Source organism: Oncorhynchus tshawytscha, linkage group LG07, assembly GCF_018296145.1.
Source record: "Oncorhynchus tshawytscha isolate Ot180627B linkage group LG07, Otsh_v2.0, whole genome shotgun sequence".
Lineage (NCBI taxonomy): Eukaryota > Metazoa > Chordata > Actinopteri > Salmoniformes > Salmonidae > Oncorhynchus > Oncorhynchus tshawytscha.
In genome coordinates this window covers 29,222,464-29,238,969 of record NC_056435.1, presented here as the reverse complement: position 1 = coordinate 29,238,969, position 16,506 = coordinate 29,222,464, and the positions used below count along the sequence as shown (strand labels likewise).

At 40.0% G+C, this 16,506-nt stretch overlaps 2 protein-coding genes across 2 annotated transcripts; both read left to right on the top strand.

Moving 5' to 3' along the window:
• Positions 1-2,412: 2,412 nt before the first annotated feature.
• LOC121846841 (transcription factor HES-5-like) lies at positions 2,413-3,341 on the top strand. Its single transcript, XM_042325026.1, has 2 exons — positions 2,413-2,497; positions 2,620-3,341. Exons 1-2 carry the CDS (start codon positions 2,435-2,437, stop codon positions 2,794-2,796), a joined length of 240 nt encoding a protein of 79 aa, XP_042180960.1. The 5' UTR covers positions 2,413-2,434; the 3' UTR covers positions 2,797-3,341.
• A 6,094-nt stretch (positions 3,342-9,435) lies between these two features.
• Positions 9,436-10,217, top strand: LOC112255457 (transcription factor HES-5-like). Its single transcript, XM_024428437.2, has 2 exons — positions 9,436-9,520; positions 9,639-10,217. Exons 1-2 carry the CDS (start codon positions 9,458-9,460, stop codon positions 10,062-10,064), a joined length of 489 nt encoding a protein of 162 aa, XP_024284205.1. The 5' UTR covers positions 9,436-9,457; the 3' UTR covers positions 10,065-10,217.
• Positions 10,218-16,506: the final 6,289 nt, after the last annotated feature.

Here is a 16,506-nt window from a genome sequence, read left to right as displayed (position 1 = left end):
TAGGTGCTTCATTCCAAATCTACAGAGTAATATCAAAGTTAAGAGACATTTCTAGTCAAACATGATTATTTTACAGTAATTGTTTTTATATAAAACATCACAGTCATATGATATCTTGTTGTAGTAAAGGTGTAATGAACTATAGAGATGTAAGTGATCATCATTCTGACTTCCTTAGGAGACATGACTCATATGTTTTTTATTGATGCACCTGTTTTAAATAAATGTATTTTCAGTGTTTCAGAATGTGATCAATTATTTTAGTTTAGTCATAATATATCAGTGATTCCAGGGGTTGGGCAAAAACTAGTACTGTCATCTTAATGCTTTAAATGTTTAGAGCAGCTGTGCCCTCAAACTCAATAGCTAATGTGATGTGTAATAAGACACACTTCTATTGTTCCTCCATTGAAAGCAGTGAATGGAGAGAATGTGGGAATCCGAGGAGAATTCACTCACAGGGCCTCTTCAGTACAATAGACTGGGACCTCGACCCTGGACTGTCAGAGGTTAGAGTGGGGGACTGTGTCTCTATGGGAAATCAATGGATATATTTCTGATAATCCCACATTTAATGTTTACTATTTGGGTCTTGATTTTAGAAATCTGCTAAAACATACTGTATGTTTCAAAAAAAAGATCAAGATATCATTTTTTGCATTTTGAAAGCACGTTTAGGCAGTACTTGCCCCTTCTTCAAGATGAATGCAATGAATGATGTTTTTAAGCTGTTTGTATGTGGGGCATGGTTGAAAACATGATATTTTGTTGTGTAAACATACAATTACAGCTTGAATTGTTATCTGTTGCTTAAGATAAATATTTGTGTAATGAGCTTCACCCCCCAAGGGATTGATAGGAACTGCTTGTGTAGAGATGAATTAGCATTTAACAAGGCACAGTTGTATTGTTTGGTGGAAGCTCTCTCAATGGGAAAAGTGTGGGAAAGCTCTGGAGAGCAGAGTCACAGTTTAGTGTCCTCATCAGTCCCACCAGCACCTGTGATTCTCTATGGTGAAGAGGCACACTTCTATTGTTCAGGGGATAGAATGGGTGGGAAGGGGTATTTTGGGTTATTTTTTTTACTCTTTCTTAGGAGGGAAATACAATAATTATTAAATAAAGCAAATTCTGAATTATTTACCCAAGTTATGATAGGCTTTTTCTATCATGATGATGGACTTGGTTTTATTCAGTAAATGTATTTAGTTCAGTGATTTGTATGATAAACAATGAACAGCTTTCAATTCAAATTAGGCATACAAAAGTGAACCCTTTGTCGATTTATAATGAAACAAATCACAGACAATCATTTTCAACAGAGTACTCAATATCATGTGTTTTATACCATTAAAGGATGAATATTTATTCATAAAGGTGTGTCCTGTTAGTATAATCTTGCCAGTGCTGATCTTTCCCTCCAGAATCCAGAAGGTCTATGATGTCAGCCTCTGTCTTTAGTACAACACAGAGTCGATAGCCGTCACTAATGGTCCACTGAGCAGCTTTTGTAATGCATTGATCACAACACACAGGACTCAGTGTGGGAAACTCAGATCAGCTCTCTACTCACACTGACCAGTGGCCTCAAGACAGAGGACACATCTGCTACGTTTGAACTCCAGAATGCTTGACCTTATAACTACTAATACTGAGTTAAGAGAACCCTTGCTATTGATACTGATGACCCCTAAAATACTGAAAACCAAGGTATACATTATCCTGGTATCTATCCACTCACCTGTTAATGTTGACTAAAATCTTATATATTCCTAAACATTCTGACTGACTGAAAATATAAATATGTATGACTTTAAACAGGAATTAAAATTGTGAAACATTGTCACACATCATCATATTTTTAAAATGTAACTACCGGTATGTGCGAAGTAAAACCATATTGTAGAGTCGTTAATTCATTTCAGAAGTCATATCCATGGAGATAATAAAATGTTTCTAAGTCAGTGATGAAGCGTGGATACACATTATTACATTCAACAATGTCCTTATAGGTGGAGATTAACAACACTGTACGTTAAATTATAGAATCAGTGTCAGTCTCACGTGTAAATTGTAATGATGAGCGTGTGCTCTGTCAGTGTCATTGATCCCAACATCAGGCAGAAGATCTAGGGGTCACCACTTTCCCAGATTCACACAGCGCTCTGTTAGTCACTCTACATCACTCCCACCCCACCACCTGTTCCCCTGAGACATGACCATTGTCCCCCAGCAATAAGATCACTGAGCATGTGGCAGCTCCACACTCCTTACTGTCCTCCCAAGCTCTCCCATTGGCTACAGACTGTGAGAAACTCCAACAAGCCCAAGACCCACACATTCATATGCAGATTTGGGACAATATATAGGAGAGACGAAGCCAGTAGAGATCAGATTCTCTCTACACAGACCTCTACAGCACAGAGATCCAGCCATGGCACCTAAAATCACTTCTGCTATGATCTACTCTAAGGAGCACCTGACTCTGACAAACAAGGTAATTTGAAGATTCAAATTAAACAACATTTATTCTATCGTATTGATTGATTGTTAATCTGTTTCAATAATGTCATACACCAGAATAAGGTTATGAATGCCTCTCCTTGTCTCTTCTTGCAGCTAAGAAAGCCAGGGGTGGAGAAGTTACACAGAGATCGTATCAACAACAGCATTGAGCAGCTCAAGTCTCTCCTGGTTCCAGAGATCCTCAACCAGCAGCCCGACTCCAAGCTGGACAAAGCCAACATCCTGGAGATGACAGTTTGCTTCTTTTATCCCACAATAGATTTGATATAATCAGTCTGTTTGTGATTATCTATTACCGATCTGTTTAAAGGTCAAAATGTATAAGACAAAAACCTATTGCCTCTACATTTGTGTAGTGATATAGTCATATTGACATTGTATTGTGCATCTTCTGTGAAGCATGTATCAGTTATATATTTGATATTGATCAACTTGAGCTACAGCATCAATGTTCCTCCGTGAGGATTATTTACCCAAACTGGGTATTTTACCTGTTATCATCACTCTGTGATTAACAATATTAGATTTGTTGTAACATCAACCTTTATTTGTGAAATGATCTATCATGTTATTTGAATATTAATTTTATTGCAAATGGGAGAAAGAAATGTCTAATTGAAAAACCTTGTTTATTTTAAACAATTCTGTTGTCTTTTATAAAGACAGTAACTTTGTATCCTATACTCTGATAGAGTATCATGTATTGGATATTTGTTCAAGTTCTTGCTGTGATGTTTAATCACTTTATTTCTCTTGAAATATTTACCTTAAATGAAGGTATTCAATGTTTTGGTGGTGTGACTCATTCAGTCAGTCTGAATAAATACACAAATCTTCAAGTGAAACATTCGTCTTTTACTTCACTCTTTTCTCCACTGAAATAAGCTTCCAATAGAGTTACGTTACTGACATGATATTCCACATATACAGTTGAAGTGGGAGGCTTACATACACTTCAACCACTCCACAAATTTCTTGCTAACAAACTATAGTTTTGGCAAGTCGATTAGGGCATCTACTTTGTGCATGACACAAGTCATTTTTCCAGCAATTGTTTACATACAGATTATTTCATTTATAATTCACTGTATCACAATTCCAGTGGGTCAGAAGTTTACATACACTAAGTTGACTGTGCCTTTAAACAGCTTGGAAAATTCCAGAAAATGATGTCATGGCTTTAGAAGCTTATTATAGGCTAATTGGCATCATTTGAATCATTTGGAGGCGTACCTGTGGATGTATTTTAAGGCCTACCTTCAAACTCAGCGCCTCTTTGCTTGATATCATGGGAACATCTAAAGAAATCAGCCAAGACCTCAGAAAAACAATTGTAGACCTCCACAAGTCTGGTTCATCCTTGGGAGCAATTTCCAAATGCCTGAAGGTATCACGTTTATCTGTACAAACAATTGTATGCAAGTATAAACGACATTGGACCATGCAGCCGTCATACCACTCAGGAAGGAGACGTGTTCTGTCTCCTGGAGATGAAAGTACGTTGGTGCAAAAAGTGCAAATCAATCCCAGAACAACATCAAAGGACCTTGTGAAGATGCTGGAGGAAACGGGTACAAAAGTATCTAAATCCACAGTAAAACGAGTCCTATATCGACTTAACCTGAAAGGCCGCTCAGCAAGGAAGAAGCCACTGCTCCAAAACCACCATAAAAAAGACAGAATACGGTTTACAAATGCACATGGGGACAAAGATTGTACTTTTTGGAGAAATGTCCTCGGGTCTGATTTAACAAAAATAGAACTGTTTGGTCATAATTGACCATCATTATGTTTGGAGGAAAAAAGGGGAGTCTTGCAAGCCAAAGAACAGTATCCCAACCGTGAAGCACGGGGGTGGCAGCATCATGTTGTGGGGGTGTTTTGCTGTGGGAGGGACTGGTGCTTTTCACAAAATAAATGGCATCATGAAGCAGGAAAATTATGTGGACATATTGAAGCAACATCTCAAGACATCAGTTAAAGTTAAAGCTTGGTCGCAAAAGGGTCTTCAAAATGAACAATGACCCCAAGCATACTTCCAAAGTCGTGGCAAAATGGCTTAAGGGCAACAAAGTCAAGGTATTGGAATGGCCATCACAAGGCCCTGACCTCAATCCCATAGAATAATTTTTACTAGGATTAAATGTCAGGAACTGTGAAAATCTGAGTTTGAATGTATTTGGCTAAAATATATGTAAACTTCCGACTTGAACTGTAGCTACTAGATAGACTACAGTATATGGGGCTAAATAAGAAAGAGCCTACTTTGAGCCAAGAAAAAATACATACAGGTATATCATATTCCTCTTCATGCTTCTCTGAAAACCTACAGAGTAAAATAAAATTCATTTCTAGCCATACTTTATTAATTCACATGATTTGGTTTGATGTAGTTAGAAATAGCTGACTGATTATTTAGGCTGTTTATTTGACCTATGATATCACTTAAATGTAATGAGGCGTGAAAGAGATAATTGGTCATGTGAGTTCCCAGAGACATGGCTGTGTTGTTTTTACTGAAACACCTGTTTTACATAAATGTATTTGAAATATATCAGAATGTATTGCGATAGCATTTGCATTCCATGATTTTGAATATGTACATGACATATCAGGAATTCAAGGTGTTAGGCCAAAACTGTTGCTGACATTTTTGCACTCTAAACGTTTAGAGCTGCTGGCTGCATAATGTGATGTGTTATAAGACACACTTCTATTGTTCCTCTATTCAAAGCAGTGAATGGAGAGAATGTGGGAGACAGAGGAGAATTCACTCACAGGGCCCCTTCAGCACAATAGACTGGGACCTCGACCCTGGACTGTCAGAGGTTAGAGTGGGGGACTGGGTCTCTATGGGGAAATCAATGAATCTGTCTCGAATGATCCCATAAATGCCCTGCATTGTGTGTCTTGCAGGAAGAAATCTGATCAAATATATACATTTTCCCAAAAGGTTCAAGACATTATATTTTGATTAGCTTTTTTGGAGCCCAATCGAGCAGTACTTAAATTTTCTCCAGGGTTATTGCAATTAATCCCATTTTTATTCTGTTTGTATGTGGGGCATGGTTTAAACATGCCATTTGTTTGTATACAGAAACACACTTACAGATTGGGGGGGACAATGTAACTTGTCCGGTGGCGATTTACATGAAATGTTCAGCTGTCTAACGGCTTGGGGGTAGAAGCTGTTGAGGAGCCTTTTGGTCCTGACTTAGCGCTCCGGTACCGCTTCCCGTCCTGGATGGTAGGAAGCTTGGCACCAGTGATGTACTGGGCCGTTTGCACTACCCTCTGTAGAGCCTTATGGTCAGATGCCGAGCAGTTGCCATACCAGGCAGCTCTCGACGGTGCAGCTGTAGAAACTTTTGAGGATCTGGGGACCCATGCCAATTCTTTTCAGTCTCCTGAGGGAGAAGAGGTTTTGTCGTGCCCTCTTCACGACTGTCTTGGCATGTTTGGACCATGATAGTTTGTTGATGATGTGGACACCAAGGAACTTGAAACTCTCGACCCGTTCCACTACAGCCGTGTCAATATTAATGGGGGCCTGTTCGGCCCACCTTTTCCTGTAGTCCTCAATCAGCTCCTTAGTCTTGCTCACATTGAGGGAGAGGTTGATGTTCTGGCACCACACTACCAGTTCTCTGACCTCCTCCCTATAGGCCGTCTCATCGTTGTCGGTGATCAGGCCTACCACTGTTGTGTCGTCAGCAAACTTAATGACGGTGTTGGAGTTGTGTTTTGGTAAACAGGGAATACAGGAGGGGACTAAGTACACACCCCTGAGGGGCCACAGTGTTAAGGATCAGTGTGGCAGACGTGTTGTTGCCTACTCTAACCACCTGTGGGCGGCCCGTCAGAAAGTCCAGGATCCAGTTGCAGAGGGAGGTGTTTAGTCCCAGAGTCCTTAGCTTAGTGATGAGCTTCGTGGACACTATGGTGTTGAACGCTGAGCTGTAGTCAATGAACTGCATTCTCACATAGGTGTTCCTTTTGTCCAGGTGGGATAGGGTAGTGTGGAGTGTGATTGAGATTGCGTCATCTGTGGATCTGTTGGGGCGGTATGCGAATTGGAGTGGGTCTAGGGTGTCTGGGAGGATGCTGTTGATGTGAGCCATGACCAGCCTTTCAAAGCACTTCATGGCTACCGATGTGAGTGCCACAGGGCGGTAATCATTTAGGTAGGTTACCTTTGCTTTCTTGGGCACAGGGACTATGGTGGTCTGCTTGAAACATGTAGGTATGTAGGTATTACATGTAGGTATTGTAGGTCTCGGTTAGGGAGAGGTTGAAAATGTCAGTGAAGACACTTGACAATTGGTCTGCACATGCTTTGAGTACACATCCTGGTAATCCGTCTGGCCCAGCGGCTTTGTGAATGTTGACCTGTTTAAAGGTTTTGTTCACATCGGCTACCGAGAGCGTTATCGCACAGTCATCCAGAACAGCTGGTGCTCTCGTGCATGCTTCAGAGTTGCTTGCCACGAAGCGAGCATAAAAGGCATTTAGCTCATCTGGTAGGCTCGCGTCACTGGGCAGCTCGCGTCTGGGTTTCGCTTTATAGTCCGTAATAGTTTTCAAGCCCTGCCACATCCGACCAGCATCAGAGCCAGTGTAGTAGGATTCAATCTTAATCCTGTATTGACGTTCTGCTTGTTCGATGGTTCGTCTGAGGGCATAGCGGGATTTCTTGTAAGCGTCCGAATAGGTCTCCTGCTCCTTGAAAGCGGCAGCTCTAACCTTTAGCTCGATGTGGATGTTGCCTGTAATCCATGGCTTCTGTTTGGGATATGTACGTACAGTCACTGTGGGGACGACATCATCGATGCACTTATTGTTGAAGCCGGTGACTGAGGTGGTGTACTCCTCAATGCCATTGGATGAATCCCAGAACATTTTCCAGTCTGTGCTAGCAAAACAGTCCTGTAGTGTAGCATCCGCGTCATCTGACCACTTCCGTATTGAGCGAGTCACTGGTACTTCCTGCTTTAGTTTTTGCTTGTAAGCAGGAATCAGGAGGATAGAATTATGGTCAGATTTGCCAAATGGAGGGCAGGGGAGAACTTTGTATGCATCTCTGTGTGTGGAGTAAAGGAGGTCTAGGATTTTCCCCCCCCCTGGTTGCACATGTGACCTGCTGGTAAAAATGAGGTAAAACTGATTTAAGTTTGCCTGCATTAAAGTCCCCGGCCACTAGGAGCGCCGCTTCTGGATGAGCATTTTCTTATTTTCTTATGGCCTTATAGAGTTGGTTGAGCGCGGTTGTTTGAGTGCGGTCCAGATTCGCTTTGTGGTGGTAAATAGACGGCTACGAATAATACAGATGAGAACTCTCTTGGTAGATGTCGACAGCTTATCATAAGGTACTCTACCTCAGGAGAGCAATACCTTGAGACTTCTTAAACCAGTTGTCTTACCAAAGGTAGCGTCTCTGTTCTGCCGGTGCATGGAAAATCCCGCCAGCTTTATATTGTCAGTTTCTTCGTTCAGCCACATCTTGGTGAAACATTGGATGTTGCAGTTTTTAATGTCACGTTGTTAGGATAATCTTAATATTAGGTCATCGATTTCATTTTCTAACGATTGCACGTTAGCAAGAAGATCGGAAGGCATTGGAAGTTTACTTGCTCGCCTCCAGATTCTCAGAAGGATCCCCGATCTGCGTCCCCTTTTCCGGTGTACATAAATACAGTATATGTTTTGCAGCACAATTTTAAGATTAAAGCCAGTGTTAGGGTTTTTCCCTCCAGAATCCAGATGGCCCGTGACGTCAGCCTCTGTCTTTAGTACAACACAGAGTCAATAGCCGTCACTAATGGTCCACTGAGCAGCTTTTGTAATGCATTGATCACAGCACACAGGACTCAGTGTGGGAAACTCAGATCAGCTCTCTACTCACACTGACCAGTCGCCTCAAGACAGAGGACACATCTGCTACCTCTGGACTCCCAAAGTGAGGGTTAATTGCCTCCACTCTCAAAATAAAGAAATAGTGAACGTGTGCTGCTACAAGACTTGGTCTCACTAATGAGAAAACCACGAGGCTGCTGAGGGGAGAACGGAATGGCATCACAAACACCTGGAAACCACGTGTTGATGGATTTGTTACCATTCCATATATTCAGCTCCAGTCATTACCATGAGCAATGTCTCCCGAATGAAGGGGCCACCAACCCACTGTGGAGAAAATCAATAATCGATCAGTTCAATCATTATCAATTAGAAGCCACTTAAATGGTCTTATCGTTTATCTTAAATAGTTTGAGTGCAATGATTGGGGGGGTCTGGTATTTAACACACATTTGTAAGAGGAACTTGACAAAGGATAGCCTGTGAACTGTGATCCAAATGTTTGATGAGCACCCATACCTTGAAATGAAACTGGAACAGACCATAGCACATTCATAACTGTGCAATCAGAGGTCAAACCCATCTTCAAGTGTTTAAATGTGACTGAACCTGCACTGTAACAAAAACAATGGTATTCAACAACAACAATCAAATGGACATGGGCAGCAGCATCTGTTTTAATGTGAAGGATGACTGTCAGTCTCACACGTGAAAGTTGTAATGATAAGTGTGTGCTCTGTTAATGTCATTGATGCCAACATCAGGCAGCAGATCTAGGGGTCACCACTTTCCCAGATTCACACAGCGCTCTGTCAGTCACTCTCCATCACCCCCACCCCTCCACCTGTTCCCCTGAGATGTGACTATTGTCCCCCAGCAATAAGAACACTGAGCATGTGGCAGCTCCACACTCCTCACTGTCCTCCCAAGCTCTCCCATTGGCTACAGACTGTGAGAAACTCCAACAAGCCCAAGACCCACACATTCATATGCAGATTTGGGACAATATATAGGAGAGATGAAGCCAGTAGAGATCAGATTCTCTCTACACAGACCTCTACAGCACAGAGATCCAGCCATGGTACCTACAATCACTTCAACTATGATCTACTCTAAGGAGCACCTGACTCTGACAAACAAGGTAAACTTAAGATTTAAATTCAAGGAAATGAATTACATTTGAATGATTGTTAATCTGCTTCAATAATGTCATACACAAGAATACGGTTATTAATGCCTCTACTTGTCTCTTCTTGCAGCTAAGAAAGCCAGGGGTGGAGAAGTTTCGCAGAGATCGTATCAACAACAGCATTGAGCAGCTCAAGTCTCTCCTGGTTCCAGAGATCCTCAACCAGCAGTCCGACTCCAAGCTGGACAAAGCCGACATCCTGGAGATGACAGTTTGCTTCCTGAGACGACAGCAACAGAACGAGCTGGTGAGTTCCTGCTCAGCACCTGTCAATCGGGGTTACTCCAGGTGTGTCCAAGTGAATGTTCACTTCCTGTCTAATGATGAGCTGAAGACACAGTCCCAGAGAAGACTGCTGAGCCACTCCCAGAGCCTGCAGCCATCATCTGATAAGAACAGGAGTGAGATTGACGGTCCTCAGCTGAGCTCCCCAGCCCAGCACAGCATCAGCAAAGAGAAGAGTCCAGTCAGCATCGCCCCCTGGAGGCCCTGGTAGAGACCCACAGATTGGAGCTCCACTCAGACAAACACAATGGATGGACCATGTTGGTCTAAGATTAATTTCATGGACAGTAATGAGTATAAGAAAATATCTTCTTTGTTTTCTGCTTATGCAGGAGTTTTTTAAAGTCTTGCTGTGATTGAGACTTTTCGTTTCAGTTGTACTGAAGTTAAAAACTTTTTCCTAGAAAACAATCTGATCTTTGAAAACTACATTTTTGTAGTGTTAATTGAAAGCATCATAACCTTTATGTTTTGTGAAACATGTAGATTATATTGATCATGTGTTTATATTCATGATTAACAATAACTAATGGTTCTCTATGAGAACTTTTAACCCAAAATGGATGCTATATCATCAATCTGTTTGTGATTGTATTTGAATAATCTGTTTTTATGGTCTAAAAATTAGAGTAATTTTTTACCACTACATTTGTGTAGTGATATAGTCATATTGACATTGTATTGAGCATCTTCTGTGAGGCATGTATCAGTTATATATTTGATATTGATCAACTTGAGCTACAGCATCAATGTTCCTCCGTGAGGATTATTTACCCAAACTGGGTATTATACCTGTTATCATCACTCTGTGATTAACAATATTTTATTTGTTTAAAGATCGAACTTCATTTATGAAATTATCAATCATAATATTTGAAAAATAATTTTATTGCAAATGTGATTAAAATAATGTCTAATTGAAAAACATGATTATTTTGAACAATTATTTTGTCTTTCATAAAGAAAGTAACTTTGTATCCTATACTCTGATAGAGTATCATATCTTGGAGATTTGTTCAAGCTCTTGTTGTGATGTTTAATCACTGTATTTCTCTTGAAATATTTACCTTAAATTAAGGTATTCAATGGTGTGACTCATTGAGTCAGTCTGAATAAATACACAAATCATCAAATGAAATATTTTTTTGTCTGTTGCTTCATTATTTTCTTGACAAAGACAATCCTTCAACAACATTACATTATTAAATGACTGATTTATGAAACTACACATAGATTAAGTGGCTGATTCAAATGCAATAACAATGATGACCCAAGACTATGCAGAAATGATATTGACTGCATTGGAATGCAACACTCAATTGAATCAATATATTAATTTTGATCTCTAGGTGCTTCATTCAAAATCTACAGAGTAATATCAAAGTTAAGAGACATTTCTAGTCAAACAATATTATTTTACTGTCATAGTTTTTCTGTAAAGTTATTATAGGCTTTCTCTTTCTTGATGATGGACAGAGTTGTATTCAGTACGTTTACATAGTTCAGTTGTTTGTGTGATGAACAGGGAACAGCTCTCAATTCCAATTAGTCATACAAAAGTTAACCCTTCATCGATTTATAATGAAACAAATCACAGACAATAATTTTCAACAGAGTACTCAATATCATGTGTTCTAAGCCGTGATAGGATGAAAATGTATTTATAAAGGTATGTCCTGTTAGTATAATCTTGCCAGTGCTGATCTTTCCCTCCAAAATCCAGAAGGTCTGTGATGTCAGCCTCTGTCTTTAGTACAACACAGAGTCGATAGCCGTCACTAACGGTCCACTGAGCAGCTTTTGTAATGCATTGATCACAGCACACAGGACTCAGTGTGGGAAACTCAGATCAGCTCTCTACTCACACTGACCAGTGGTCTCAAGACAGAGGACACATCTGCTACGTTTGAACTCCAGAATGCTTGACCTTATAACTACTAATACTGAGTTAAGAGAACCCTTGCTATTGATACTGATGACCCCTAAAATACTGAAAACCAAGGTATACATTATCCTGGTATCTATCCACTCACCTGTTAATGTTGACTAAAATCTTATATATTCCCAAACATTCTGACTGACTGAAAATATAAATATGTATGGATATAAACAGAAATTAAAATTGTGAAACATTGTCACACATCATCATATTGTTAACTGTAACTACCGGTATGTGCGAAGTAAAACCATATTGTAGAGACGTTAATTCATTTCAGAAGTCATATCCATGGAGATAATAAAATGTTTCTAAGTCAGTGATGAAGCTTGGATACAGAATATTACATTCAACAATGTTCTCATAGGTGGAGATTAATAACACTGTTCTTTTCTTTAGAGAATCAGTGTCAGTCTCACACCTGTAAGTTGTAAAGATGAGCGTGTGCTCTGTTAGTGTCATTGATGCCAACATCAGGCAGCAGATCTAGGGGTCACCACTTTCCCAGATTCACACAGCGCTCTGTCAGTCACTCTACATCATCCCCACCCCTCCACCTGTTCCCCTGAGACGTGACCATTGTCCCCCAGCAATAAGATCACTGAGCATGTGGCAGCTCCACACTCCTCACTGTCCTCCCAAGCTCTCCCATTGGCTACAGACTGTGAGAAACTCCAACAAGCCCAAGACCCACACATTCATATGCAGATTTGGGACAATATATAGGAGAGATGAAGCCAGTAGAGATCAGATTCTCTCTACACAGACCTCTACAGCACAGAGATCCTGCCATGGTACCTACAATCACTTCAACTATGAATTACTCTAAGGAGCACCTGACTCTGACAAACAAGGTAAACTTAAGATTCAAATTCAATAAAATGAATTACATTTGATTGATTGTTAATCTGCTTCAATAATGTCATACACCAGAATAAGGTTATTAATGCCTCTACTTGTCTCTTCTTGCAGCTAAGAAAGCCAGGGGTGGAGAAGTTACGCAGAGATCGTATCAACAACAGCATTGAGCAGCTCAAGTCTCTCCTGGTTCCAGAGATCCTCAACCAGCAGCCCGACTCCAAGCTGGACAAAGCCGACATCCTGGAGATGACAGTTTGCTTCCTGAGATGACAGTAACAGAACTAGCCAGTGTGCTCCTCCTTCTGCTCAGCACCTGTCAATCAGGGTTACTCCAGGTGTGTCCAAGTGATTGTTCACTTCCTGTCTAATGGATGGACTATGTTGGTCTAAGATTAATTTCATGGACAGTAATGAGTATAATAAAATATATTCTTCATCTTCTGCTTATGCAGGAGTTTTTAAGTCTTGCTGTGAGACGTTTAATTAAAGTTGTACTGAACAAGTTAACGTTCTCTGAGAAAATGATCAAATTGATCATTTAAATAACGTTAATGTTTTGCGAAACATGTTGATTATATTGATCGTGTTTTTATATTCATGATCAACAATAACTTTAATGCTCCTCCATGAGAACTTTTAACCCACAATAGATATTATATTATCAGTCTGTTTGTGATTATCTATGACTGATCTTTTTGAAGGTCAAAATATATAAGACAAAAACCCATTGCCTCTACATTTGTGTAGTGATATAGTCATATTGACTTTGTATTGAGCATCTTCTGTGAAGCATGTATCAGTTATATATTTGATATTGATCAACTTGAGCTACAGCATCAATGTTCCTCCGTGAGGATTATTTACCCAAACTGGGTATTATACCTGCTATCATCACTCTGTGATAAACAATATTTGATCTGTTTTTCAGAAAATGTTGCTCACATTAAATTAATAGTTTGTATATTGCATTGAAAAACCTTGTTTAAAAAAAAAAATTATATTGCATTTTATAAAGACAGTAACTTTGTATCCTATACTCTGATAGAGTATCATATCTTGGAGATTTGTTCAAGTTGTTGTGATGTTTAATCACTTTATTTCTGTTGAAATATTTACCTTAAATTAAGGTATTCAATGATGTGACTCGGTGAGTCAGTCTGAATAAATACACAAATCGTCATATGAAATATTCTTGTCTGTTACTTCATTCTCCTCTTCTGAGAAGTTTCCAACATGGTTACATTTCTGATTTCTGATATTCCATATGTAAAAGCAAAGAAAGCCTACACTGACCCAAAACAATGATGTAGAAAGCATTAGAATACAACCCTGAATCTACTGTACATACCTCTGGGTGCTTCATTCAAAATCGACCAAGTAAGCAGTGGTGGGAAAAGTATTCAATTGTCGTACTTGTCATAAGTAAATTCTATACATCAAATTCCTTATATTAAGCAAACCAGAAGTAACGATGTTGCTGTTTTTTAAAATTATGGACAGACAAGGCACACTCCAACACTCAGACATCATTTGCAAACACAGTATTTGTGTTTAATGAGTCCGCCAGATCAGAGGCTGTCGGGATGACAATGTGTTATATTGAGAAGTGCGTGAATTGGTGTCAGGCGGTGGGTGTAGCTGGTGCATGAAGTCAGGAGCAGGAGAGCAGAGATGAGTGAACAACGCACTTTACTCAAGAAAATAGCACAAGTAACAGTACCAATGTGCGAACAATAACGGTCGCCACAAAACACGGGTGAAACCAGCACCCGGACAAAACCAGCCGTAAACATATCGACCTGAACAATAAATAATCACACATAAAAGACATGGGGGAAACAGAGGGTTTAATACAGGACCAGTAATTGGGAAATGAAAACCAGGTGTGTTGGAAACAAAGACAAAACCAATGGAAAATGAAAAGTGGATCGGCGATGGCTAGAAGACCGGCGACGTCGACCGCCGCCCGAACAAGGAGAGGAAGCGACTTCGGCGGAAGTCATGACAATTGGACGATATTGATGTCCTGCCTGAGCATTCGAAATGTTACGAGTACTTTTGGTTGCCAGAGAAAATGTACGGGAGTAAAATCTACATATTGTCTTTAGGAATGTAGTGTAGTAAATGTAAAATTTGTCAAAAATATGAATAGAAAAGTAAAGTACAGATACCCTAAAAAACTACTTAAGTAGAATTTTAAAGTATTTTTGATATAAGTTCTTTACCTCCCTGCAAGTAAGATACAAGTTCAGACACATTTCTATCCATACATAATGAGTTTACATTCATTTGTTTTATTTGACATGTGAAATGAATTATAGAGCGATAATTATTCATAATTATGGAGCCATGACTGTTTTTTAGTTTGTTGCTGATTTCCCTATTTTACATGTATTTTCAGTCATCATTCCAATCATATTTTTTTATTTATTTCACCTTTATTTAACCAGGTAGGCAAGTTGAGAACAAGTTCTCATTTACAATTGCGACCTGGCCAAGATAAAGCAAAGCAGTTCGACACATACAACGACACAGAGTTACACATGGAGTAAAACAAACATACAGTCAATAATACAGTATAAACAAGTCTATATACGATGTGAGCAAATGAGGTGAGATAAGAGAGGTAAAGGCAAAAAAAAGAGGCCATGGTGGCAAAGTAAATACAATATAGCAAGTAAAACACTGGAATGGTAGATTTGCAGTGGAAGAATGTGAAAAGTAAAAATAAAAATAATGGGGTGCAAAGGAGCAAAATAAATAAATAAATAAAATAAATACAGTAGGGAAAGAGGTAGATGTTTGAGATAAATTATAGGTGGGCTATGTACAGGTGCAGTAATCTGTGAGCTGTTCTTACAGTTGGTGCTTAAAGCAAGTGAGGGAGATGAGTGTTTCCAGTTTCAGAGATTTTTGTAGTTCGTTCCAGTCATTGGCAGCAGAGAACTGGAAGGAGAGGCGGCCAAAGAAAGAATTGGTTTTGGGGGTGACCAGAGAGATATACCTGCTGGAGCGCGTGCTACAGGTGGGTGATGCTATGGTGACCAGCGAGCTGGGATAAGGGGGGACTTTACCTAGCAGGGTCTTGTAGATGACATGGAGCCAGTGGGTTTGGTGACGAGTATGAAGCGAGGGCCAGCCAACGAGAGCGTACAGGTCGCAATGGTGGGTAGTATATGGGGCTTTGGTGACAAAACGGATTGCACTGTGATAGACTGCATCCAATTTGTTGAGTAGGGTATTGGAGGCTATTTTGTAAATGACATCGCCGAAGTCGAGGATTGGTAGGATGGTCAGTTTTACAAGGGTATGTTTGGCAGCATGAGTGAAGGATGCTTTGTTGCGAAATAGGAAGCCAATTCTAGATTTAACTTTGGATTGGAGATGTTTGATGTGGGTCTGGAAGGAGAGTTTACAGTCTAACCAGACACCTAGGTATTTGTAGTTGTCCACGTATTCTAAGTCAGAGCCGTCCAGAGTAGTGATGTTGGACAGCCGGGCAGGTGCAGGCAGCGATCGGTTGAAGAGCATGCATTTAGTTTTACTTGTTTTGATGTTGATGTTTGCTTAGTATGATATTTACATTGAATTAAAGCCTGATAATATGAAATAATCTTATACCGTACATATTGTTACCATTATCACCAAGATCATCCTGATCACACCCTCATCTGTTTCACCTGTCCTTATGATTGTCTCCACCCCCTCCAGGTGTCGCCCATCTTCCCCATTATCCCCTGTGTTCTCTGTTTGACTGTTGCCAGTTTGTCAAGTCAACCAGCATTCTGTCTCAGCTCCTGCTTTTCCCTAGTCTCTCTTTTTCTTGATCTCCTGGTTTTGACCCTTGCCTGTCCTG